Genomic DNA, 19796 nt, shown 5'->3' with positions numbered 1-19796 from the left:
TTTCACAGAAGCCACTTCTGTGGCCTCCCCGCTACCAAAACCCAGGCCATCCAAAACCAACACAGCAGGACAGAAGTTTGTTCTCTAGCTTGTTTTCTGGATATGATCTGTTGCTAACAATGCTTTATAGCCTCTGAAGATTAAGCCTCAATGAGAAGACAGACTTTATGTATACAAAAAATTTCCATTGCTTGCCCTAAATAATAAAGAGCAGGGAATTAATAACCAAGATGGGCATCAGAAATAAATTACTATATGCCACATATACACCCAGAAGTCTGCAAAAAAAAGGCTTTATATTGCTCTGTGCTCTCATCACAGTTGAGTGACAGGCTCTACTTCAGTCGTTCAGGCCAGGCAGGAGCCATTTATTACTATGGCTGTAGGAGAGAAGGCAGATTAACAGAGGTTCAGTTCTCTATCCATACCGGCTTAATACAGAAGTGCTAGGGTATATCACATTGACAGCAGATACACACAGTTTTGTGAAGGGACCTTGATATGGCAGAGCAGCAGTGACAGAGTAGGAGACTGTCACAGCAGTTGTACCCCTATTCTCCTCATAACTCAGAACCTCTGTGCTGTCTGTGGATCTTCTCAGCCTGTCATCCTCTTGATTATGACACTACTATATCCATTGTCAACTTTTAGGCCTAGTGAGTCCTGCTGCCACGCAATTACTTGTTGTGATCAAAGCCAATTTCTTCTGCAGTGTTTGCTTGGTTGATGTATTTTTTCCAATTTTTCTATTAGTTATTTACATAATAAATGGATTATACACACATTTGAAACCAGAAGTTCTATGTTTTTAAGCCCGTCTAAATAACTTTAAAGTATAATTATTTAGGAAGAAGGCATTCACACTGCTTAGGTTGCTTGATGGAGAGACAAAGAAAGTGAAATAAAAATCTGATAATGTCAGCTCTGAGAACCAGAGGGACAGAGAACATATCACCACAGAAAATGAATAGGTACTAGAAAGGGCTCTTTCTCTGTAAAACACTTTTAACTGTACTATTAAGTCCTTTCCACATTAATTTGATCTATGAGTGAGTATTATTGTAACTGATCATTTGGCTTGAAAAATCTGTATGATTTGATCTCAGTCTGCTGAAGCTCAGCTCTGAACAGGTCTATGTCACTGGACTTAAGAGGTAATAAAATAACATTAAGCGTTTTTTTTTGGCTGTTACGGAAAACTTTAGTATTTTTTACATTAATGAATTGGAAACTGACCACAATGTATATCTAGATGTTTAGGTTAATCAGTATTTTCAATTTGAAATTGTACACTTAATGAAACACATCTTTGTCATAGACTGTTTAAAGTTGTTAGTGAAAATCCCTATGTTAAATGTTGCTTTGAGCAAGAAAAGTATAGTACAACAAGCCTACACAAGCCAAAACAATGATCAGTTTCAAAATACAGTAATTAACTCATTTTAATGATATGATTAATGGATCCATTGTGGTGCATTGCAAATTAAAAATATAGTAATTTAGATATGAAAAAACCCATAAAAAGTGAAAATGAAATTAAGAATAAAACACTAGCTACAGTGAAAATTTCAATAATTGTTTTCTATCGTCATCTACACAAAACTGGAACTGAAGTAATTTTGACTATAGGGACAATCATGAGAAACTATTTTGAGTTAAATGAAATAATTTTACCTAAAACAAGTTGTGTGTATTTTATTACAATAAAATTTCCTTTGGAATTCCTAGGGAGGAAGTGCTTGCCCCTCTTTGTACCTTCATGGCAAAGTAATTCACATTCGTTTTCAATCAATGGACCTTGTTTATATGCTGCCTACATGCTGCTTTGATTTTTGGGTTTAATGTTAAAGTGAGCAAATGACATAAAACGCCTAGTGGGAAATCCTGCCAGCTTGCAGAGAAAACGCACCAAATGAGAAAATAATATGCCAGATCTACAGACAGGCTGATCACCTGAGAAGAACCTGTCTCTATTTTTGCTAATATTTATTGTAAAAAAGGGGTATAAGGAGGACCAAAAGGACTCATAATTTTTTTAACATATGTAGGGATCATGTCTTCAACTGAGACTTGCTTTTGGGCCAATATTATAGCAGTTATGAAGCTGACTACTAGTATTGAAGCATAGAAGCAGTGAGCAATTTGTCCCTAAAATACTGTGATTAAAAAAACACCCCAAACAAAACCCAAACAGGTTACTGCCTCTGCATTCAATAATGAATTCATCATCATCCAGCAAATTAGAGAGGCCCAGGTAGAACTCAAACTGGCAACTTCTGTGAAGGACAGCAAAAAATATTTTTATAAATACATTAATGGCAAAAGGAAGGGCAAGGACAACCTCCATTCTCTATAAGATGTGGGAGGGAATTTAGTAACTGAAGATGAGGAAAAGGCAGAGGTACTGAATACCTTCTCTGCCTCAGCTTTGAACAAAGAGACAGGTTGTCCTCAGGAAATTCTGTCCTTCTGAGCTGCTAGATGGTGTCAGGGAGCAGAATAGCCCCCCCAGTTATCCAGGAGGAAGCAGTTAGAGCCTGCTGAGCCACTTAGATGCTCACAAATCTATGGGATCAGATGGAATCCATCCTAATGTGATGAGGGAGCTGGCAGATGAGCTTGCAAAGCCGCTCTCCATCATTTACCATCAGTCCTGGCTCGCTGGAGAGGTCCCAGAAGACTGGAAGCTGGCCAATGTGATGCCCATCCACAAGAAGGGCCTGAAGGAGGATCTGGGAAACAATAGGCCAGTCAACCTGACCCTGGTACCTGGCAAGGTTATGGAACAGATCATCCTGAGTACCTACAGGATGGCTGGGGAATCAGATCCAGCCAGCATGGGTTTAGGCAGAGTAGGTCGTGCTTGACCAACCTGATCTCCTTTTATGACCAGGTGACCAGCCTGGTGGATGCAGGAAAGGCTGTAGGTGTTGTCTACCTGAACTTCAGCAAAGCCTTTGACACTGTCTCCCACAGCATACTCCTGGAAAATCTGGCCACCATAGCTTGGACAGGTGCACCCTTTACTGGTGACAGTTGGGGTAAACATAGGAGTCTCTGTGCTGTAGTGGTCAAACCTGTGTCTCACCCAGTGCCAATCCCGGGCTCGGCACTGACCCTTTTTTTTTTTTTTTTTTTTTTTTTTGATAGTGGCTTTTTGTTGTTATTCTCTAAATTTATATTTGGGCCATTTAATAAATTTTCTTTAATTAATAAATTGGAGCATTCATTTATAACAGCCCCTATTACCTGTACAGTATCTTTGCTCACACTACAACCTTTTGGAATATTTAACAGGCAGGTTCTTCCTGCCCCTGTGTCTACCACAACTTCTAATTGTTCTTCTTGGGGATCCACTTTTAAAGTTATCACCGGCTCCAGATGGTATTTGTCCCCTAAAATATAGAGCTTATGACTTCTCTGCTTCTCTGTTCCTCTTCTGTGCCCATCTCTCGGAAGATTTTCAGATCTTTTACCTTTCTACCTGATTAGTACAATTTCTCTTATAATGTCCTAAGTCTGTCTAACTATTCAATTGGAGTTTCTTCTTTCTCTCTTAAAAGCTGTCCTTAAAAAGCCCTTTTTTTTTTTTTTTCCGTCTTCGGGATGCCGTCTCTTTTATTCCCTTGATTATCAAATTACGATAATTATTCTTGTGTTTCCTCCCCTCCTCATTTTGACCCCACTCAGGAGGTGCTTCCTCTAGAGAGAGCTTCCCTGAACAGACGGAGTTCTGGTTACCGAGGGAACGGAACGCAGGGCAGGATGGGACTTTAGGGGAGGGATCCGCGCCGAGCCTTAGTCCTCCAAGGCCCAGGCGGGGTCCGCTGCTGGAACGCCAAAGGGGGAGCTTCGGTGGAGACCGAGCCGCGCATGGCTGATGGCGGCTGATTCGGCAGCTCCTGTCAGATGCAAAGCAGGCGGGGCGGACCCGGCCGCAGCTGCGGCGCAGCCGGCACGGGCCGGGCAGCCGGGGATGGGACGGCCGAGACAGATGGGACCCCCCCGCGGCGCGGTCAGCGCGGCGACCCCAGATCACGCGGCAGGACAGACCCCAGCACGGCCGGCGGTGCGGCCGCGGGCCAGGCGGCCAGGACCGGGGCAGACAAATTCACCGGCGGGGCCGGAGCCGGGGTGGGGGCGGGGATCGGCGGTGCAGCCCCGAGCGGCGAGACCGGAGCCGGGACGGGAACCGGGACCGGCGGGGCAGCCGCGGGCGGTGGGGGGGAGAGTGGGAACGGAGGAGGCAACACTTGCAAAGGATACCAATCTTTTTCTTTCCTCCCTTCCTCTTGTTCTCAGCCCTTTTCTTTCCCCCCTTTTTTCTTTTCTTGCGTTGTCTCGGTGGTTTCTGATACTTTGACGATTTTTATTCTCCCAAAATCTCCCGTCCAGCATATTTTTTCTTCTGGATTGAACGGTTCATTTTGAATTTATATATAAATTTTAGAGCCTAACAAATCTAAACTTCTACTTTGAATACTTTGAAATGGTCGGAGAACTAACTCACGACCTCCTAATGTTTTTCTCATTACCTTTTTATTTATCCTTTAGCAAGTTATATATCTTTCAGTCATTTGCCTTGCTACTCCAAAAAAATCCCAATGCATCCATAGCTCCTTTCTTGTGTGTTACATATTCCAGTGCTCGTTTTAGAGCATATAATTCACAAGTTTAAGTTTACCACTTTAAGGTTAATTTCCCTTTTTCAATAGTTTGCATGTTTTTCCCATCAGCTACTGCATACCCTGTATTTTCTCTTGGTACAGGGATTTGTATCTCTGTTAGCTAAAATAACCCCCCAAAGGGCTATCTTGGGGTATCTTCTCTGCTGGTACCCTTTTACTCCCTTTTTCTTCTTCTTTTTTTTTTTTTTTTTGTACCAAACTTATTGGTTTTCTGTCCCATTTTTCAAGATCTTATCTATTCATCTGTTTCCCACTTTCTCTAACAACCTGAATACCACCTTCTTTCAACTACCCACAAAAAAAAATCCTTTTTCTCACAATACTATTCAACACAATACACCTCCCTCCAAGGAGATAAAGCTCAACATAATCTACATTACATATACTTTCATTTATCTCCATTTACTCACCTTTATTTTTTTCACTCACTCTCACACACATTCACACCCTCAGGCCTGTTCATTTATACTTCTCGACTTCTGCCTGGTCAAGTTTTTTTTTGTTTTTGTATCTTGCCCACCTGGACTGTGTAAGGTTTTATACAGACAGGCATGGGCATGGGGACCCTGGGAGCATATCTCGCAAACCTGGCGTAACCCTCAGAACCTTAAGTACTGACACCCCCTAAGTTTCCCACTGACTTAGGTTCAGCACTTCATACATTTCCCTTTATTTTATTGCACAGAGGAAGGAAACATTAGGAAACCTCTTAGACTTACATGAAGGGATTTCTGTTGCCAGAGAATCACGGATTGTGTAAGCCCTCACCCTGACCCCTTCCACCTCCCTGAGGTTTGGCTATCCCTCTTCCCTAGAGATAGCCTCAGAGTCAGGGGTTTGGACCTCAGTACCTTGCCCGATCCGGACTCCCCACACTCCCCCCCCTACCCCCCCCCCAGGTGAACGGGTTACACAACTACCCTGTGCAGCCGCGGTGCTAAAAGGTCCTACGATACTGTGCCCTCCTTGCTTTGGGGTCAGCCTCTCTGGGCTTCAGTACCACTAGGCCTCCAGGAAGTGCCCAGAATTTGATTGCCTCTGGTGCCAGTTCACCTTTGAGGCTGTTTCTGTGTGACTCACACTTTGTAGTCACAGCTACCCCCTCATGCCTGGGATAACAAGGCTTGTTTTGCGGGTTTTGCCTCAGCCCCTACCTGCACGGGAAACAACAGCTTGTTGGTGCGGGACCCACCCTCACACACACAAGAAGACAACAAGGTACCTTTACTTTCAATTCACTTGTTACACTTTTAGGTGTTACTGGCCAGTCCCAGTGATCTTGGATATCCCTCAATCCAGCTGTGTTGTCCAACCCCACATGCTCTTGGGCATTTTTATCCCTCAATCCAGCTGTGTTGTCCAACCCCACATGCTCTTGGGCATATCCTCAATCCAGCAGAATTTTGCTCAACCCTGGATGCTCTTGGAATGCTAATCCCTCAACCTAGCAAGTTTGAATCCTGGATGTTCTTGGGCACTCTTATCCCTCTATCCAGCAGAATTTTTAGGGGGCCCTTCCACACTATTCTTTTTTTTTTTTTTTCCTTTCTTTTCAGTGGATTATGCCAGGAAGACCCTCGGCTTCTTCTCTCCACGGGGTTCCACTTCTTCCCTGAGACCCAGTCCCACTTTCCCTGGGGGGGATTCTCTCACACCTTTTTATCACTCACTTTGTCTCTTTACTGGCCGACTTTTCTTGAGAAAAGTCGAAACCTCACCATGGGAGACTACCGCACTCACTTGGCAGGTCTGGGATAACCAGGCCGCCTCTTATTCACACACATTCATCCCCCCCTTATCCGCCCCGTCCAAACAAAAACTTACCTATTCTTTGTCCTTGGGTCTTTGTTCTTTGGGTACACTTTAGTCTTGGGGGCTAATTACCGCGGTTTTAGGGAATCCTTTCCCTTTTCTTTGTTTTATTGTCTCCTTTTGTCCATCGGGATCGTAACCTGCGTCTGTTGGTCACACTAGGGGAACAGAGCGAGGCTGCCTAACAGGGCAGGATGTGTCTTCCTCACCCTGACTCCTAAGGCACCGGCAGAGACGTGTTAGAAACCATCCTCTGCTACCATAATTGTGAAAAACACCCATCACTTGGTTTTTAAAATCTTAAAAGTTTATTAGTAATAAAATAGTTATTAAAAAATAGTAATAAAATTAAACTAATAAAAATTTGGACAATGAGGATTAGGACACTACGAGACAATAAAAAGAAAAGAATTACAGACATCCGGATGTTTTTGGGCACTAAGCTGCCAAAAACTTGCCTTGCGAACAAAGGAATAACCCTTAAAAGCAACAGCCTGTTGCATATTTATATACTTTATACATGGTGCATAAATTCCCTGCAAATTAAGAATTTTTCTGGTTTTTGTCAACTTCTTCCCCTTAATCCTGGTGGTTCCATAAAGCCGGAGAAAAGGTGGAAGAATGTTTGTCTTTTCTGATAAGGAGGCTGTAACTCTTCAGGTTTCATGTTGCTGTTATCTCTGTGCAAAGAGATTCTTGATTATCTTATCCCTTTCTTGAGCTAGTAAAAAATATCTTACATTGCATAGTTTCTATTTTAACATTATGTTGTAACCTAAAACTATATTTAACACACTACTTAAAAAGGATTAATACAGTATTACAAAATAACCCTCCATAATACATATAGTATTCAATTTAATATTTGTGAAAAGACAATCATAAAATATGAATTTTTCACAATTTTAAGCAGTCTAGAATCCAACATTTTTTATTTTATGAAGAAATCTTCACACTGAAAAATATTTTCTACTATACCTAGAAAGGCAAAATCATCCTGGAAAATACCCTAGTGGTGTAACAAGTAGCCTAGCCCAAAGATGCTACTTTTTGTAGAAACAAAGTTAAATAAAAGATATGTATGTCCAAAATTTGTATTCCAGCAATGGATGACTGAGTAAACAATCAAATAATTCTGCCAGTATAACATGTTAGGATGCAGATACTCTAAAAATAACTTTTAGTATGAAGGCAACTAAACAAGAAAAATAGATAAATAAAATTTTCCTTGAACAACTTATTCCAGCATCCTGTTCATCTACACATAGACAAAGTTACACTGCTCTCCACTATTTATGACAGGTTTCTTCTCCTGGAGTCAACACATATCAGGGATTTTTCAAATATCAAATAATACAGTTATGAAGTCAGAAGCCTGTAGTCAAAACCACCCTTATAAATAAACTATTGTACATGTTTACTGTCCCCTATATTTGAGTCAGGAGAACTGCTAGAGCTTAGTATTTTAATCTGACATGAATTTAGCCTTAGATTGTTAACAATAATGTCTTAGCAGTTGAGACAGCTTTTCATGTTTTAGTTTAGGAATACGAGAAGGCATGGAGGAAATGAAAACTTTAACATCTCCTGATACACATAGTTTCAGACAAGCCACATGCTCAATATTTGTGTGAGAACAAAAAAAAGCAAAAATCTGCAAATGATGATAGAAACCTGTAAATCCCTGTTTTAATGGCTATTTTGAACAAAATGGGACTTTAGTATTTGGAACAGATATTGAGATGGATAAAGCATTCCATATACTGAAAATCACTATCCTTTATGGATATCAACATTTTACAGCTTTTAAAATATGGTAAATTTGATACTGTGTGTGGGAGTTACAAGTGGTTTTTTTATGAATGATGAGTGATTAGTATTTAACAGAAGGAAACACCTTCAGGGTATTAATTATTCTAATTTTACTTATTCCAATGGAGTTTGATTGGGCAGTAGAGAGGGACACAGAATTAAAATCAGTTTTATGTTTCCAGTACACACAAAGATTTTTCTTACAGTTACATAAGCAGACTATTTTTCATGAAAATGGTTTGAGGATATGCTTTGATGGTTTTTCATTTGGTTCCAAATTAGTATAGTTGTAGATTTTTTGTCTTAGAAAAATCTGGTATTTCCCCTGTGAATCTCACATACTTCAAATGCCAGTGTTTTATACAAATTCTAAAGGAAATAGATTTTTCTATTTGCTGTGAAGATTTTTGGGCTGCAATATTTTTGCACTAAAGCATGTGTGATCCTCTACTCACTTTGTTACTTTCTTAGTTTTTTTATTTGTTCTGTTTTCCATTTCCTTTAGTTTTCATATTTATGATCCATACTTTATTGTTAGCCTGTGCTTTCTTTTGACTTCTTCCACTTCAGATATTTTGTGCTCATTTTAGTACAAGAAGGGTAAATGAAGGCTACACATAAAATCCCCAAAGCCTTCACAATCTCTAAAATGCCCAGAGTCCCAGACATCATACAGCTTCAAATTAATTTGTATGATTCCCTACTGGAAGCCTTCATGATAGACATCTGTAGCAATGCTTATTGTGCACAGGTATCACCAATACTACTAGATTATTTTTCATTGACTGAGTTGTCTGTGGTAAGCTCACTGAGGTCAATTTGATGTCCAGAGTATGAGCAGCTACAGCTGCAACTGAAATAAATGGCCACTTTGCTCTACATAGTTTCCTCAGAGGAAAGAAACTCTCAGAGGGCTAGGAGACTGCACTGGTAGTGATACTGGGAAGAGGCACAAAAATCACAATGCATATCAGCACTGCAAAACTCTGTCAGAAGCTAGGTCCCATTACAATAAGAATCTGCATTAGCAAAGCTCACCCCTTCACATGGGCACAACCACAGAGTGAAAATACAAATTTTCAATAGTTTTTTAAAGCTACTTTGCAAGCCTCCAAATCATACCAGAAACTTTTGGAGAGATGTCCAGAACTGCAATGTTATGGGCAATTCATTCAGTGAAATTACCTCAACAGGTAATTTCCTGCTGCCCACCCAAAATAGTATTTATGTAAGCTAAAACCACAGTTAACTGTGTTATTTAAAAGGTCAACAAGAACACAATGGTATTTGTCTCTTTTATTATGAAAGATACAAAAACAGAGTGTAGTGAAGCTAACATTAGAAACATGAACTTTTTTTGAACCAACTCCCCATTTACATACACAAAATTCCCCAAGTGGAACAAGATAAAATGTGAGACACATCAGAATACACCATATATACAAGTTTAGAGATTTAATATCTGTTACTCCATCCATGATGGCTACACAAAAAGTCAATTCCTACCTGTTTTCCGCAAGTATTTTAAATTAAGTTTATGAGACAACCCAAGCAAAATAAAGCTGAATCTGGGGAATGTTCTGCTATCTGAATGGTTACTTTATAAAAAGAGTACAAAATAATAGAGCCAAGTTTTCAAGTCACACTGAATATTCTGTCAAATAGTCCATACTCCAAACTGATGTAAGTAAAAGAACGAAAACTGTTACTGGTTTTTATTGTCATCAAACTAGAAATATATCAGGAGTTCAAGATGCACTCGTTTTTAGATAACTAATCAGCTACTAGGAAAAGCAAGTATTTTTGTTTATTTTTTAAAAACTCTTCCTTCAAAGAGAAAAGCCAAATAAAATACTTGACCTTTCTTTGCATGATCAGACATTCTGATTAAAAGCATGAAATACAAGAAGACACATCACTTTGTATGGTTTTTAACTGGAACCAACTACTGCTTAATTGGTAAGGCACTTCTTCCTTTAGATCAGTCCACCTCCCTACATTTTAATTTAGCTCCATTTCACACAGAGAAGTGATTTCAGCTATACCATTTGTGATAGCAGAAGGGATGTTGTTACGAACTTTTGCTCTCCAAGCATGGATGACCTCAACAATACCTTCTGGATTGCTTGAACCCAAGTCACATAGTGAATATACGGCTGCCAGCTGCACACCCCAAGGAATAGCTGCAAAAAGTTAACAAAAATCAGCTTATAGAAACTTTGAAAAATCAGCTTACAGAAACTTTGATAAGCAAGAATGTTTTAGGGAATCTTGAATCTCTAGAAACTATTATTCAAGAACTGAAAATAAAACACATCCACAGTTGTGATGCCTAACACCATAATGTCGAAAGATGACAACCTGCACACAAATTCCCTAATGTCTCATTTTATACTAACACTTTCCAGTTTTCTCAATTCAGCAACTTTTCAGTATTCAAAGGTGTACAAGAGTTGAGAATCTAGTGACTTTAGTCAGAGTAATCAGACTTAAGAAAACAGTCGGGTTTGAACTGAGTCTGAAATACAGACAGTACACTGTACACCATACACTACGAAGTTAGAACTTGAGATTGCAAGGAAGAGAAGTTATACAGGTGGTTCAAAACAGCTCCCTAACATTAACAAATACTTAACATCCAGAATAACTTAACAATGTGGATCTCTGCTGCTCTAACTGACTTGTTTCATCTCATCAGTATCTTGGAACTTTCTCCCAATACAACAATTTTAATAGTAGTTAGCTTCAGCATAATTGCTCAGGTAAAAAAATTAGCTATTACTGTGCAAGTTACAATCACCCTTCAAGCGATCTTAACTTGATCACGCTTTAAGTGATCTCTAAAGCAGCTGATAGGCTCTTACATAAAACAGTCCAATTCCAAAGTGTCTGAAACCATCTCAGAATTTTTCTCTGTCTCAAACAGAAGGTAATACTGTTAATAGCTCATTAACTTTGCAACAGAAAGGGAATCAAACTGAAACTGTTTGACCTGTTATACACTAACAAAGACTGCACGAGCAGGCTATTTTGCCATGTGTACGTTAATTTATATTCTGGCATTGCAAAACTTCACATTGTGGATGTTACACTCAAGTTCCTCTAAAAGAATATTACCTTCATCTTTTGCATGCTGTACAAACTGTCCAATTATGGAACTAATATTCTTCACTGCGGCAAGATAGCCTTCCTTCAAACCTATTTGTCCTAATCGACCTGAAAGAAAAAAAGAGTTACTACATATCTGACTATTTAGACAATCAACTTCCCAGCTTTTATACTTCCCAACTTACTGTTGAAGTGTCAACAGAAAATGCAAATTTTAACTACAAAAAATTCTTGTTACCACGTTGTCTTGGGAACAGCAGTTGTCCGATTCCTTGTGTAACTAAAGACCCCAAGGCATTTTTCTTCAGATTGATTCAGCCTCCCATAGGTTTACAATTTTAAGTGTAAAGTTCAGAAAGAATGCCATTTTTGTTTAATAAACAATGTCATATGGCCTACATACTGAAAATATTTATTGAAACTCAAATTATATATATTTACATAAAATGCCACCTAGATCCCAAATAAATTCATCTAACTTAAATTTATTATGATATTAAGTTGCATAAAAAAACATATTTTATACATTTTGCTGGAAACATTTTGTGTCATGGGAGGTTTAGGTTAGCTATTAGAAAAAGGTTCTTCACCCAGAGTTTGGTTAGGCACTGGAACAGGCTCCTCAGGGAACTGGTCACAGCACCAATCCTGTCTGAGTTCAAGATGCATTAGGCACATGGTGTGATTCCTGGGGCTAGACTGTGCAGGGTAGGAGTTGGACTTCAATGATCCTAGTGGGTCCCTTCCAAATCAGGATTTCTATGATTGTATGTGTGGCTACACATGATTTCATTTTAAATACATAAAACATGTCAGTATTTGTTATCATGAATCAATATGACATCTCTCAAAGCTTAAGTACCTGCTTTCCAGAGGCTGATAAACAGAAAATACATGCATAAAGATCCAATAAAATTCAAAAATACTCCAACCCCCTTTCCAGACAGGCCTGACACTTTCATAAAGACATACTTATACAAAATAGAAGTTCAACAAAGAATTTAGATTACTTACCAATTAGCCTGAGTGTCAATGCTATAACACTATCACGAATTGACTGAGCAGTTTCATGCCCCTTTCTCTTCTTTATCCAGTTATCCATAGAAGGCCAAAGCACTTTGCTGTGAAAGAAAAATGAATTTGAAAATCTCATACTGCATGAAGGGGTGGTTATAGTATTTATACAATAATGAAGGCAAATGACTCTTTTGTTTATTACTAATTTTACGTAGACTGATTTGACAAATGTGTATGAAATCGTGTTGCTTTCAAATGTCATGTTGATATGTTTTGTAAGTTTCTTATATGACTGAAAATTCACTTTGTATGTTACAAGTAGGATGTGATGCTTGGTTTAAAACCTAAAAGGACCCAAAGTAAGACTTTTTTAATCCTTAAAATTATGCTAATAGACCTAGTTACCTATTACCAGCACAACTCACAGACAACCACCTTGGTATGGCTTTAATTAAGACTACATATGTTTCACTGAAGCTAATTTTTAATAATTTTTGAAGTATTTCAACCAAAAAAACGTATTTACTACATGAAGAGATGGAATTTATATACAAGACAATGATTATAAGGGTCACTTATTATGTTATGTCACAGATAAACAAATGTCCCCTAAGTCATGTAACCTCTATATAGAAAATCAAGGCTGTCAGATCAGTGTAGCTGTCAAAATGGAGTCTTTCAAACAAGGTTAAGTATGGTAGCAGTCCATATCCTGGATTATAGGTTCAAAGAAAATTTAAGACATTGAATCTAAGTATTATAATTATTTTAAAATTAAAATCAGACTGAAATCAACATAATACATTAATGAGTATGGATATATTTCACTTTCAGCACAGAAGCAGTGTTATTTTCATATCAGAAATTCCACCCTTGTTTTCTACTGGGGGGGAAGAGGAATTCAACAAGTAAGTTCAGAAGAAGACAATCACTTTGCTTTGCTGTCAGACAATTAATCTCAAAATCTTATACAGCTATTTTGGAAGCAATTCTTTACTAGAACAGTTCTAACAGGGTTCATTTCTTGGGACAATACCATAAAATCCTACATTTCCTCACTGATCACTCCTATCTTAAAATAATGCACACATACACAGTAATCTAGGTCTCATCAGGCTGAAACATCCTCATTTCTAAATACCTATGCAGTATTTCATTATGCTAAAAGCTAAGTCATAACGAATTTGGGAAACAAAAAAAATACCACCAAAAAAAAACCACAGAAAAAACCACAAAGGAAAACACTTGAAAGACGTGATTGCCACAATACCTTATAACATTATCATGTGTCCAATCCCACTTCATATGAGAGCAGAGTAGATCAACAGCAAATATATACTGCCAAGCATCTTCACTGAGATCTTCTCCATACTGCTCACTCAGGTGAAATTCTACTTTTGTACATGACTGCATTTCTAAAAGCAGGTTTGAGACCATAATACCAGCATCTAAAGATGAAGTCTGGAATTTCAGAAGGTAATTATCTTAATGCATAAGAAGTTACCAGCCCAGAACCAAACTCTTTACAAATATTTGATACTGACTGTGTACAGCATCTTACACCATATATCCAAGTTTTGTCTTGAATTAACACAAACAGAGTACATAACACAAAACCTTCAAGTACTGGGTATCTTTCCTGATGCCTTTACTAAAAGGAGAGTTTGGGATAAAAATACCCAAACAAGAAAAAACAGATCTCACACCCGCTCTCTCATCTCCTCCTACAATTTGGAGATTTTTATTTCTCTCAATGTAGCATTAACATAAGAAGAGTCTTTTTCCAGGGCAAGAAGATTGGTCTAATAATTAGTCTAATATAAATAATTTAAAAATTTGTTACTCTTTATTCTTCATTAAGGACGAATTTGCAAGCAAATACTTTTAATAGTTGAGGTAAATAAATATGTCGTGTAAAACCATTCTGCTAATTAAATAGCTAGGAGGAGAAAGGAAATTTTAAAACAAACAGTTTTTTAATATCTGACATATAAAAAAAGTCTAGGCTTATCACATAAACAGAATGGGTGCTTGGCAGGTCTCCTCAGTACAAAACCACATATAATTGGCAAGTTCTGCCATGGTGCAAGTCACTAAAATGACATGCTTTGACCAAGAAATAAATACCCATCCCAAGTGAGTTTTACTTTCAGAAGTAGAATAAGCTTCTCCTAAAATTATATGTATAACAGACTGTTAATCACAATCCACTTGAAACTTTTACCTGTATTTCCACCCAAGTAAAACAGAGCTTACAGACAGGATGATGTCATCTCCTATCTTCAATATAGAAAATTCTGAGGTATTTCTCCCCAGCTGCAGCAGCTCTCATATTTCAGAGACCCATTAATAAAGTAGGTAGTGTAACTGCAAATATTTCCAGCAACATTTACTAGGACATTCTTATGTGCATCTCTACTGGCATGATATTAAAAGCTGTAACCTAACAGAATGGAGAATACAAATTCTTTGCTAAACAGGGACTGTAGTACAGCATAACTGAATACCAGAGCTTAAAGCGACATCACAACTGTGATTTAATAGTAAAAAAACCAGATACAAATCCATGCCAAATTAACTCACTCCTGCACTAAAGCAGGAGGTTTAGGGAGCTGTAATTTCAGTAATACCATATTAAATTCAGGGCTGGCTTAAGAGATTAAAGAAAAAAAAAAACTACCTAAAGGCTATGATGACAGCAGTAAGACTACTGCATTCCTCAAGGCAGTTGTAGAGCAGCATGTTAGGATAGGGAATAGATGAGCTATTGTCATGGTTTAGCAATGGTATTCTCCAAATTAGTGCTCCCACTGAAACAAATAACTGCTAGCTTCCTCTCTCCTCTCCCTTCCTCTTCTCTGTGACAGGATGGAGAGGAGAATTGGAGGCACAAAATATAAAGATCACAGGTTGAAAGAAGAACAATTTACTGGAAACAGCAATGAGATAAGAAAACAAACAGTAATAACAATAAATACTAATGATGGAGGGTACAAAAGAGAGACCAACAATTCACATGGAAACAACAATACCTTACCTCTCCCTCCATCACACTATGTTGGTCTGGAAGGGACTCATTCTCCCTAGAAGAGACTCCCTTCCCCAAATCCCTGGTAACAATGTGAGGTGGTACAGAATTAACCTCCAGGTCCCAGCCATGCCCCCTTTTGGCTACTGCAAAAATTAACCCTGTTCTGGCCAGAACCAGGACAGCTATGAATCAGTATGATTTTGTTCACTTGATATATACAAAATGATTTTATTTCCAGGAAGCAACCCTGGCGTTAATATGGACTTTTCAAAAATATGGAGCTCTAGCCTTTAAACAGACACACAAGCCTGTTACACAAACTCCTTTAGAAGCAAAGCACCTCTGACTTTCCATCTGCATGATATAAAATTGCTCCCAATGATTTAAATTTTTCCTCCTTGCAACATTCTTTTCAGGATGGTAATACGTGCCTGCTGAAAACTGATAGAAATTAAATGATTTGCCGAACAGCTCAAAGACTTGAAGTCAGCTCTCACTGACCATCCTTCTCCTGGTATCACTGGTTTTGTATTGATCACACTGACTGTTTATGAAATTAAGTTTTTTTTGTGATAAACAAGTATTTACAGTCTACCTTGCAAAAAGATCATGAGTAAAAAGAGACAGGCTCATCTTGAAATTAACTGTAGTAACATATTACCTATTACACAGAGAACTGCAAAAGACAAAACAAATACATATTTTAAAAAGCAACAATACAAAGCAAAAGAAACATCTCAAAGAACAGATCCACAGATGGAAAGAATTCCCTAGTCCAACAACGCTCTAGTTAAAAGTTTAAAAACAACCTCTACTTTTAATGTTCAGTAAATGGATTAATATTTAACAGGGAAAACAAGAAAAGTATTGTATTCTAGTAGGGTCTAGACAACTAGGGAAAAAATGCCTAAAGTAGCATTAGTTGTGCAATTGTACAGCTTCTATGGGATATTCACACCCTTCATTAGAAAATAAAGTTGCTTGATTTGATTCAGCCAGCAAAGCAACCAATGCAGACAAAAGCTGATACTGACAATGAAATCAGACATTACCTGTTCCCAGTTGAGATAAGCACTTAAACAGGCCAGCATCTCATTGCTTGCATTCTGCCTGACAACTAATTGCATAGCTTTGTTAATTGCACCTTGGAAGACAAATATGTCAGACCATATGTTTGTGATAAATAAAAGCAATTTTTCTGAGTCTGGAAAGTCTAAGGAAAAAAAGAAATAATTAAGTAAATTTTTAACATTTAAAACACAAAAATGAATATATTCAGGCATTAAAAGCTAGTAGTACATTCAGCAATGTAACTAGGAAAAAAGGCACAGAAGTCACATCACAACTCAAGCCTAAAGAAAGGGAGTCATACTACAACATCTCAGTCCCAAGACTAAGTAAGAAAAGATCCAAGAAAAAAAAGAAACACCAGCAGAACCCCAACAAACCTTAAGCCACCTCCCCCACTGTAATTTCATTCCCTTTCTCTTCATCTTTCTTACTACACTTTAGTTCACTGAAGGAGAGTGGTCTTAGAGCATTGAAACTGGATTCTTTTAAGATTAAATTAGACTGGAAGATGCACTCCAACAACCTACCTAATACATTCCAGTCACAAATAAGCACCCTGATCACTGGGCCAAACTAGAATTAGTCCAAAGAAAAAAAAAATCTACAGTACTTGCTAATACCTTGCACCCATTCACCTGTGAAATTATATATGATTATATATATATGAAATATATACATAAAGCCCGCAAAGAACTTTCACAGAAATTCAAATCTGATATTTCTCAGCAGTTTCCCAGACTTTGTTAGAGAACTTATATATTATGCAAGTTGTATGTGAGCATCTATGAATGTTACATGCTTCCATTTGTACTTCCATAGATGTAAAAAATTGTGCTACTCCATAATTGAAGAACCTTCATTCAATAAAGTAATTCAGAGCAAGTATCTGACAGCTATCAGTTAGACAGGACAGTTCTAGGCCATCAATGGGAAACCAAGAGACCCTTCTGAATACCAAAGCTGAGAGCTCTAAGGCAAAATACTAATATAAAACATGAATGTGTAGACTGTAAGCAATAACAAATACATTGGAATAAGTAAAAAAGCAGATACTACTTTCATGCATGAAATGCTATACTGGAATACATATGCCTGGAACATTATACAAAAACCAATGAAATCAAAAAAACTGAATATACCTTCCCTCTTCACTTCAGCATAACTTCTACATTTTTTGAAAGATCTTAAGTACTAGAAAGCATATCAAAATACAACAAATCAAGAAGCTTTACTGAATATAAAGAATTTAGACTTCAATGAAGTGTTTTGGATGGACCTTCTACTCTGAAGCTGCTCATCATGTGAAGAATTCACATTTTTCTATCAGAACTTCTTTCTATCAGGACTGTCGGTGAACTAGAATTACTGACAACTAGAATTGCCTGCCCAGGAATTTGAAACACTTATAAAATTCACTCAACGATGAGTAAGAGTTCAAGGGGCATCAGAAACAAAGAAAAGTAAAAAAAAGAAAAAAGGGAGGGAACAAAGGAGAGGTAAAAGGAAAATTAACCAAAAAGGTAACATATTCTTTATTAGTCACTTAAGGCAGAATACTTGAAAGGAGAACAGAACAAAAACGATGGACAAGTCATCAAGACAACAGATGATGCTAGTCACTGTTTATAGTGAATTTGGTAATTGTGTAGCTTTTGTTGCCATAATTCTGATGGAAATATATGAAACTACATGAAAGAGAAAACCCTAAAATAAATGCATAGTAATCAAATAAAACCAAACAAATTTTAAAATGCCTAAACAGCACTTAAGATGTGTTTACAGCTGTTCCCACTCAAAAAATAACTATAAAACCACAGAACAATGACAATAGAAACTTATGCAATTCAATGTATAGAAGAGATAATCATCCAATAGAAGTCTGCATTTAGCTATTAAAGTTTGGATCTTAGAAAGGAAAAAGAAAGGAAAAAAGGGGAAACGTTTAATATTTGCAAACGCCTACAAAAAGAAAAGGCAGTAAGATACTGCAAAATAAAAGGTTTAATTATTATTTTAGATGCAGAAAATATATCTGACAAGTAATAGCTTATAACATAGTGCAGTATTAAAACTATTAACATGAAAGACGTAGAGTTATAACAGACTGAAGGATAGAAAAACAGAAGGGAAAACAGGAGTTCAAAAAAGAACTCGAAAATATTACACCGCCTCAAAAATGGTAATTAAGAACAAAATGAAATCACAAACCTTTTTAAGATTAAAACAAAAAAAAAGACAGGAATGTTATATGAAAGATAACAAGTAATTGAAAAAATCTCAAGCTTTAGCACTTTGTCAGCACTCTTGGATTTTATTTTAATGTGAAACACAGACACCAGTATACTATTTTCAAACTTAGTGAATATTAATCTCCCAAAACTAAGATTCTTAACTTAGCAATAATATGTGTGTGTTACCTTTGTTCCTGTGACCAAAAGGCAGGGGAGTAAAGGAAGGGAACCAAAATGGAAAAAACTTCTCAACAAAGCAAGAATTTGGATAACAGGAAGTAAAAAGATTTTAAGGAGGATATATTATAAAAATACCCTGGTTTTGATCAAGGTATTGTCCAGCTCCTGAAACTATTTTAAATACCTGGTTTTAAATCACACTTACTTTATGAATCAGTACCTCCTCAATTAAAATAAGAAAATACTAATTGGTTAAAAGGACGAAATTCCCAGAAATCACATTATCATTTTGGAGATGGTGGGGAAATGAAAGCACAGCATATCCTAAACGAAATATTTCCTTGGAAAAATACGTAGACTACTAAGAGCCCAGGTCACGACAAAACTACAGTACAGATGTGGTGGAACTATGAGAAGGGGAATTTCTTCTAGAACAGTCTATACTTCTGCATTACAGAAAAGTTCTGGAAAACAACCCCTGAACAGGAAAACAACCCTTGAATAGGACTTCTGGTTTTTTTTACAAACATAATAATTCTGACACACTACAGCAAAGACACACAGCACATTTAAGATATAAGGCCACTAAGCCACACTATACCTTCTTTAAGTAGACTATAGCAGAAAAGGCGGGCTCTTTCCAAATCTCCCAACTGTCGACAAATTCCTGCATAGACTCGACACAGAGCCTGACTGAAATTATAATTTGTGGCATTCTTCTGAGCCTTCAGCTTATTGAGAATAACATGCAGCAAGGACTCTGCTAAATGCTATAGGACACAAAATATATTGTTAGACTGTTACATACTTAAGAATACTTGACAACATTGTAGTCGTATAAAAAGT

General features: G+C 37.5%; 1 protein-coding gene across 3 annotated transcripts in view; it reads right to left on the bottom strand.

Moving 5' to 3' along the window:
- Window positions 1–9593: 9593 nt before the first annotated feature.
- Window positions 9594–19796, bottom strand: part of ICE1 (interactor of little elongation complex ELL subunit 1) — a 72502-nt gene continuing 62299 nt past the window's right edge. For 2 of the 3 annotated variants that reach the window (XM_053967996.1, XM_053968006.1), the window contains 6 exons: window positions 19552–19720; window positions 16521–16681; window positions 13708–13898; window positions 12435–12541; window positions 11430–11528; window positions 9594–10495 (listed from right to left, as the gene is read on the bottom strand). In XM_053967996.1, the coding sequence (XP_053823971.1) occupies window positions 10314–10495; window positions 11430–11528; window positions 12435–12541; window positions 13708–13898; window positions 16521–16681; window positions 19552–19720 (909 nt within the window). In that variant the 3' untranslated portion in view covers window positions 9594–10313. Of the gene's footprint in view, window positions 10496–11429; window positions 11529–12434; window positions 12542–13707; window positions 13899–14661; window positions 14805–16520; window positions 16682–19551; window positions 19721–19796 lie in introns of those variants that run through there. The other variant, XR_008435268.1, reaches the window with a different exon arrangement.

Source organism: Vidua chalybeata, chromosome 1, assembly GCF_026979565.1.
Source record: "Vidua chalybeata isolate OUT-0048 chromosome 1, bVidCha1 merged haplotype, whole genome shotgun sequence".
NCBI lineage: Eukaryota > Metazoa > Chordata > Aves > Passeriformes > Viduidae > Vidua > Vidua chalybeata.
Note: the sequence above shows the minus strand (reverse complement) of the source record. Positions and strands in the feature narration are given on the sequence as shown.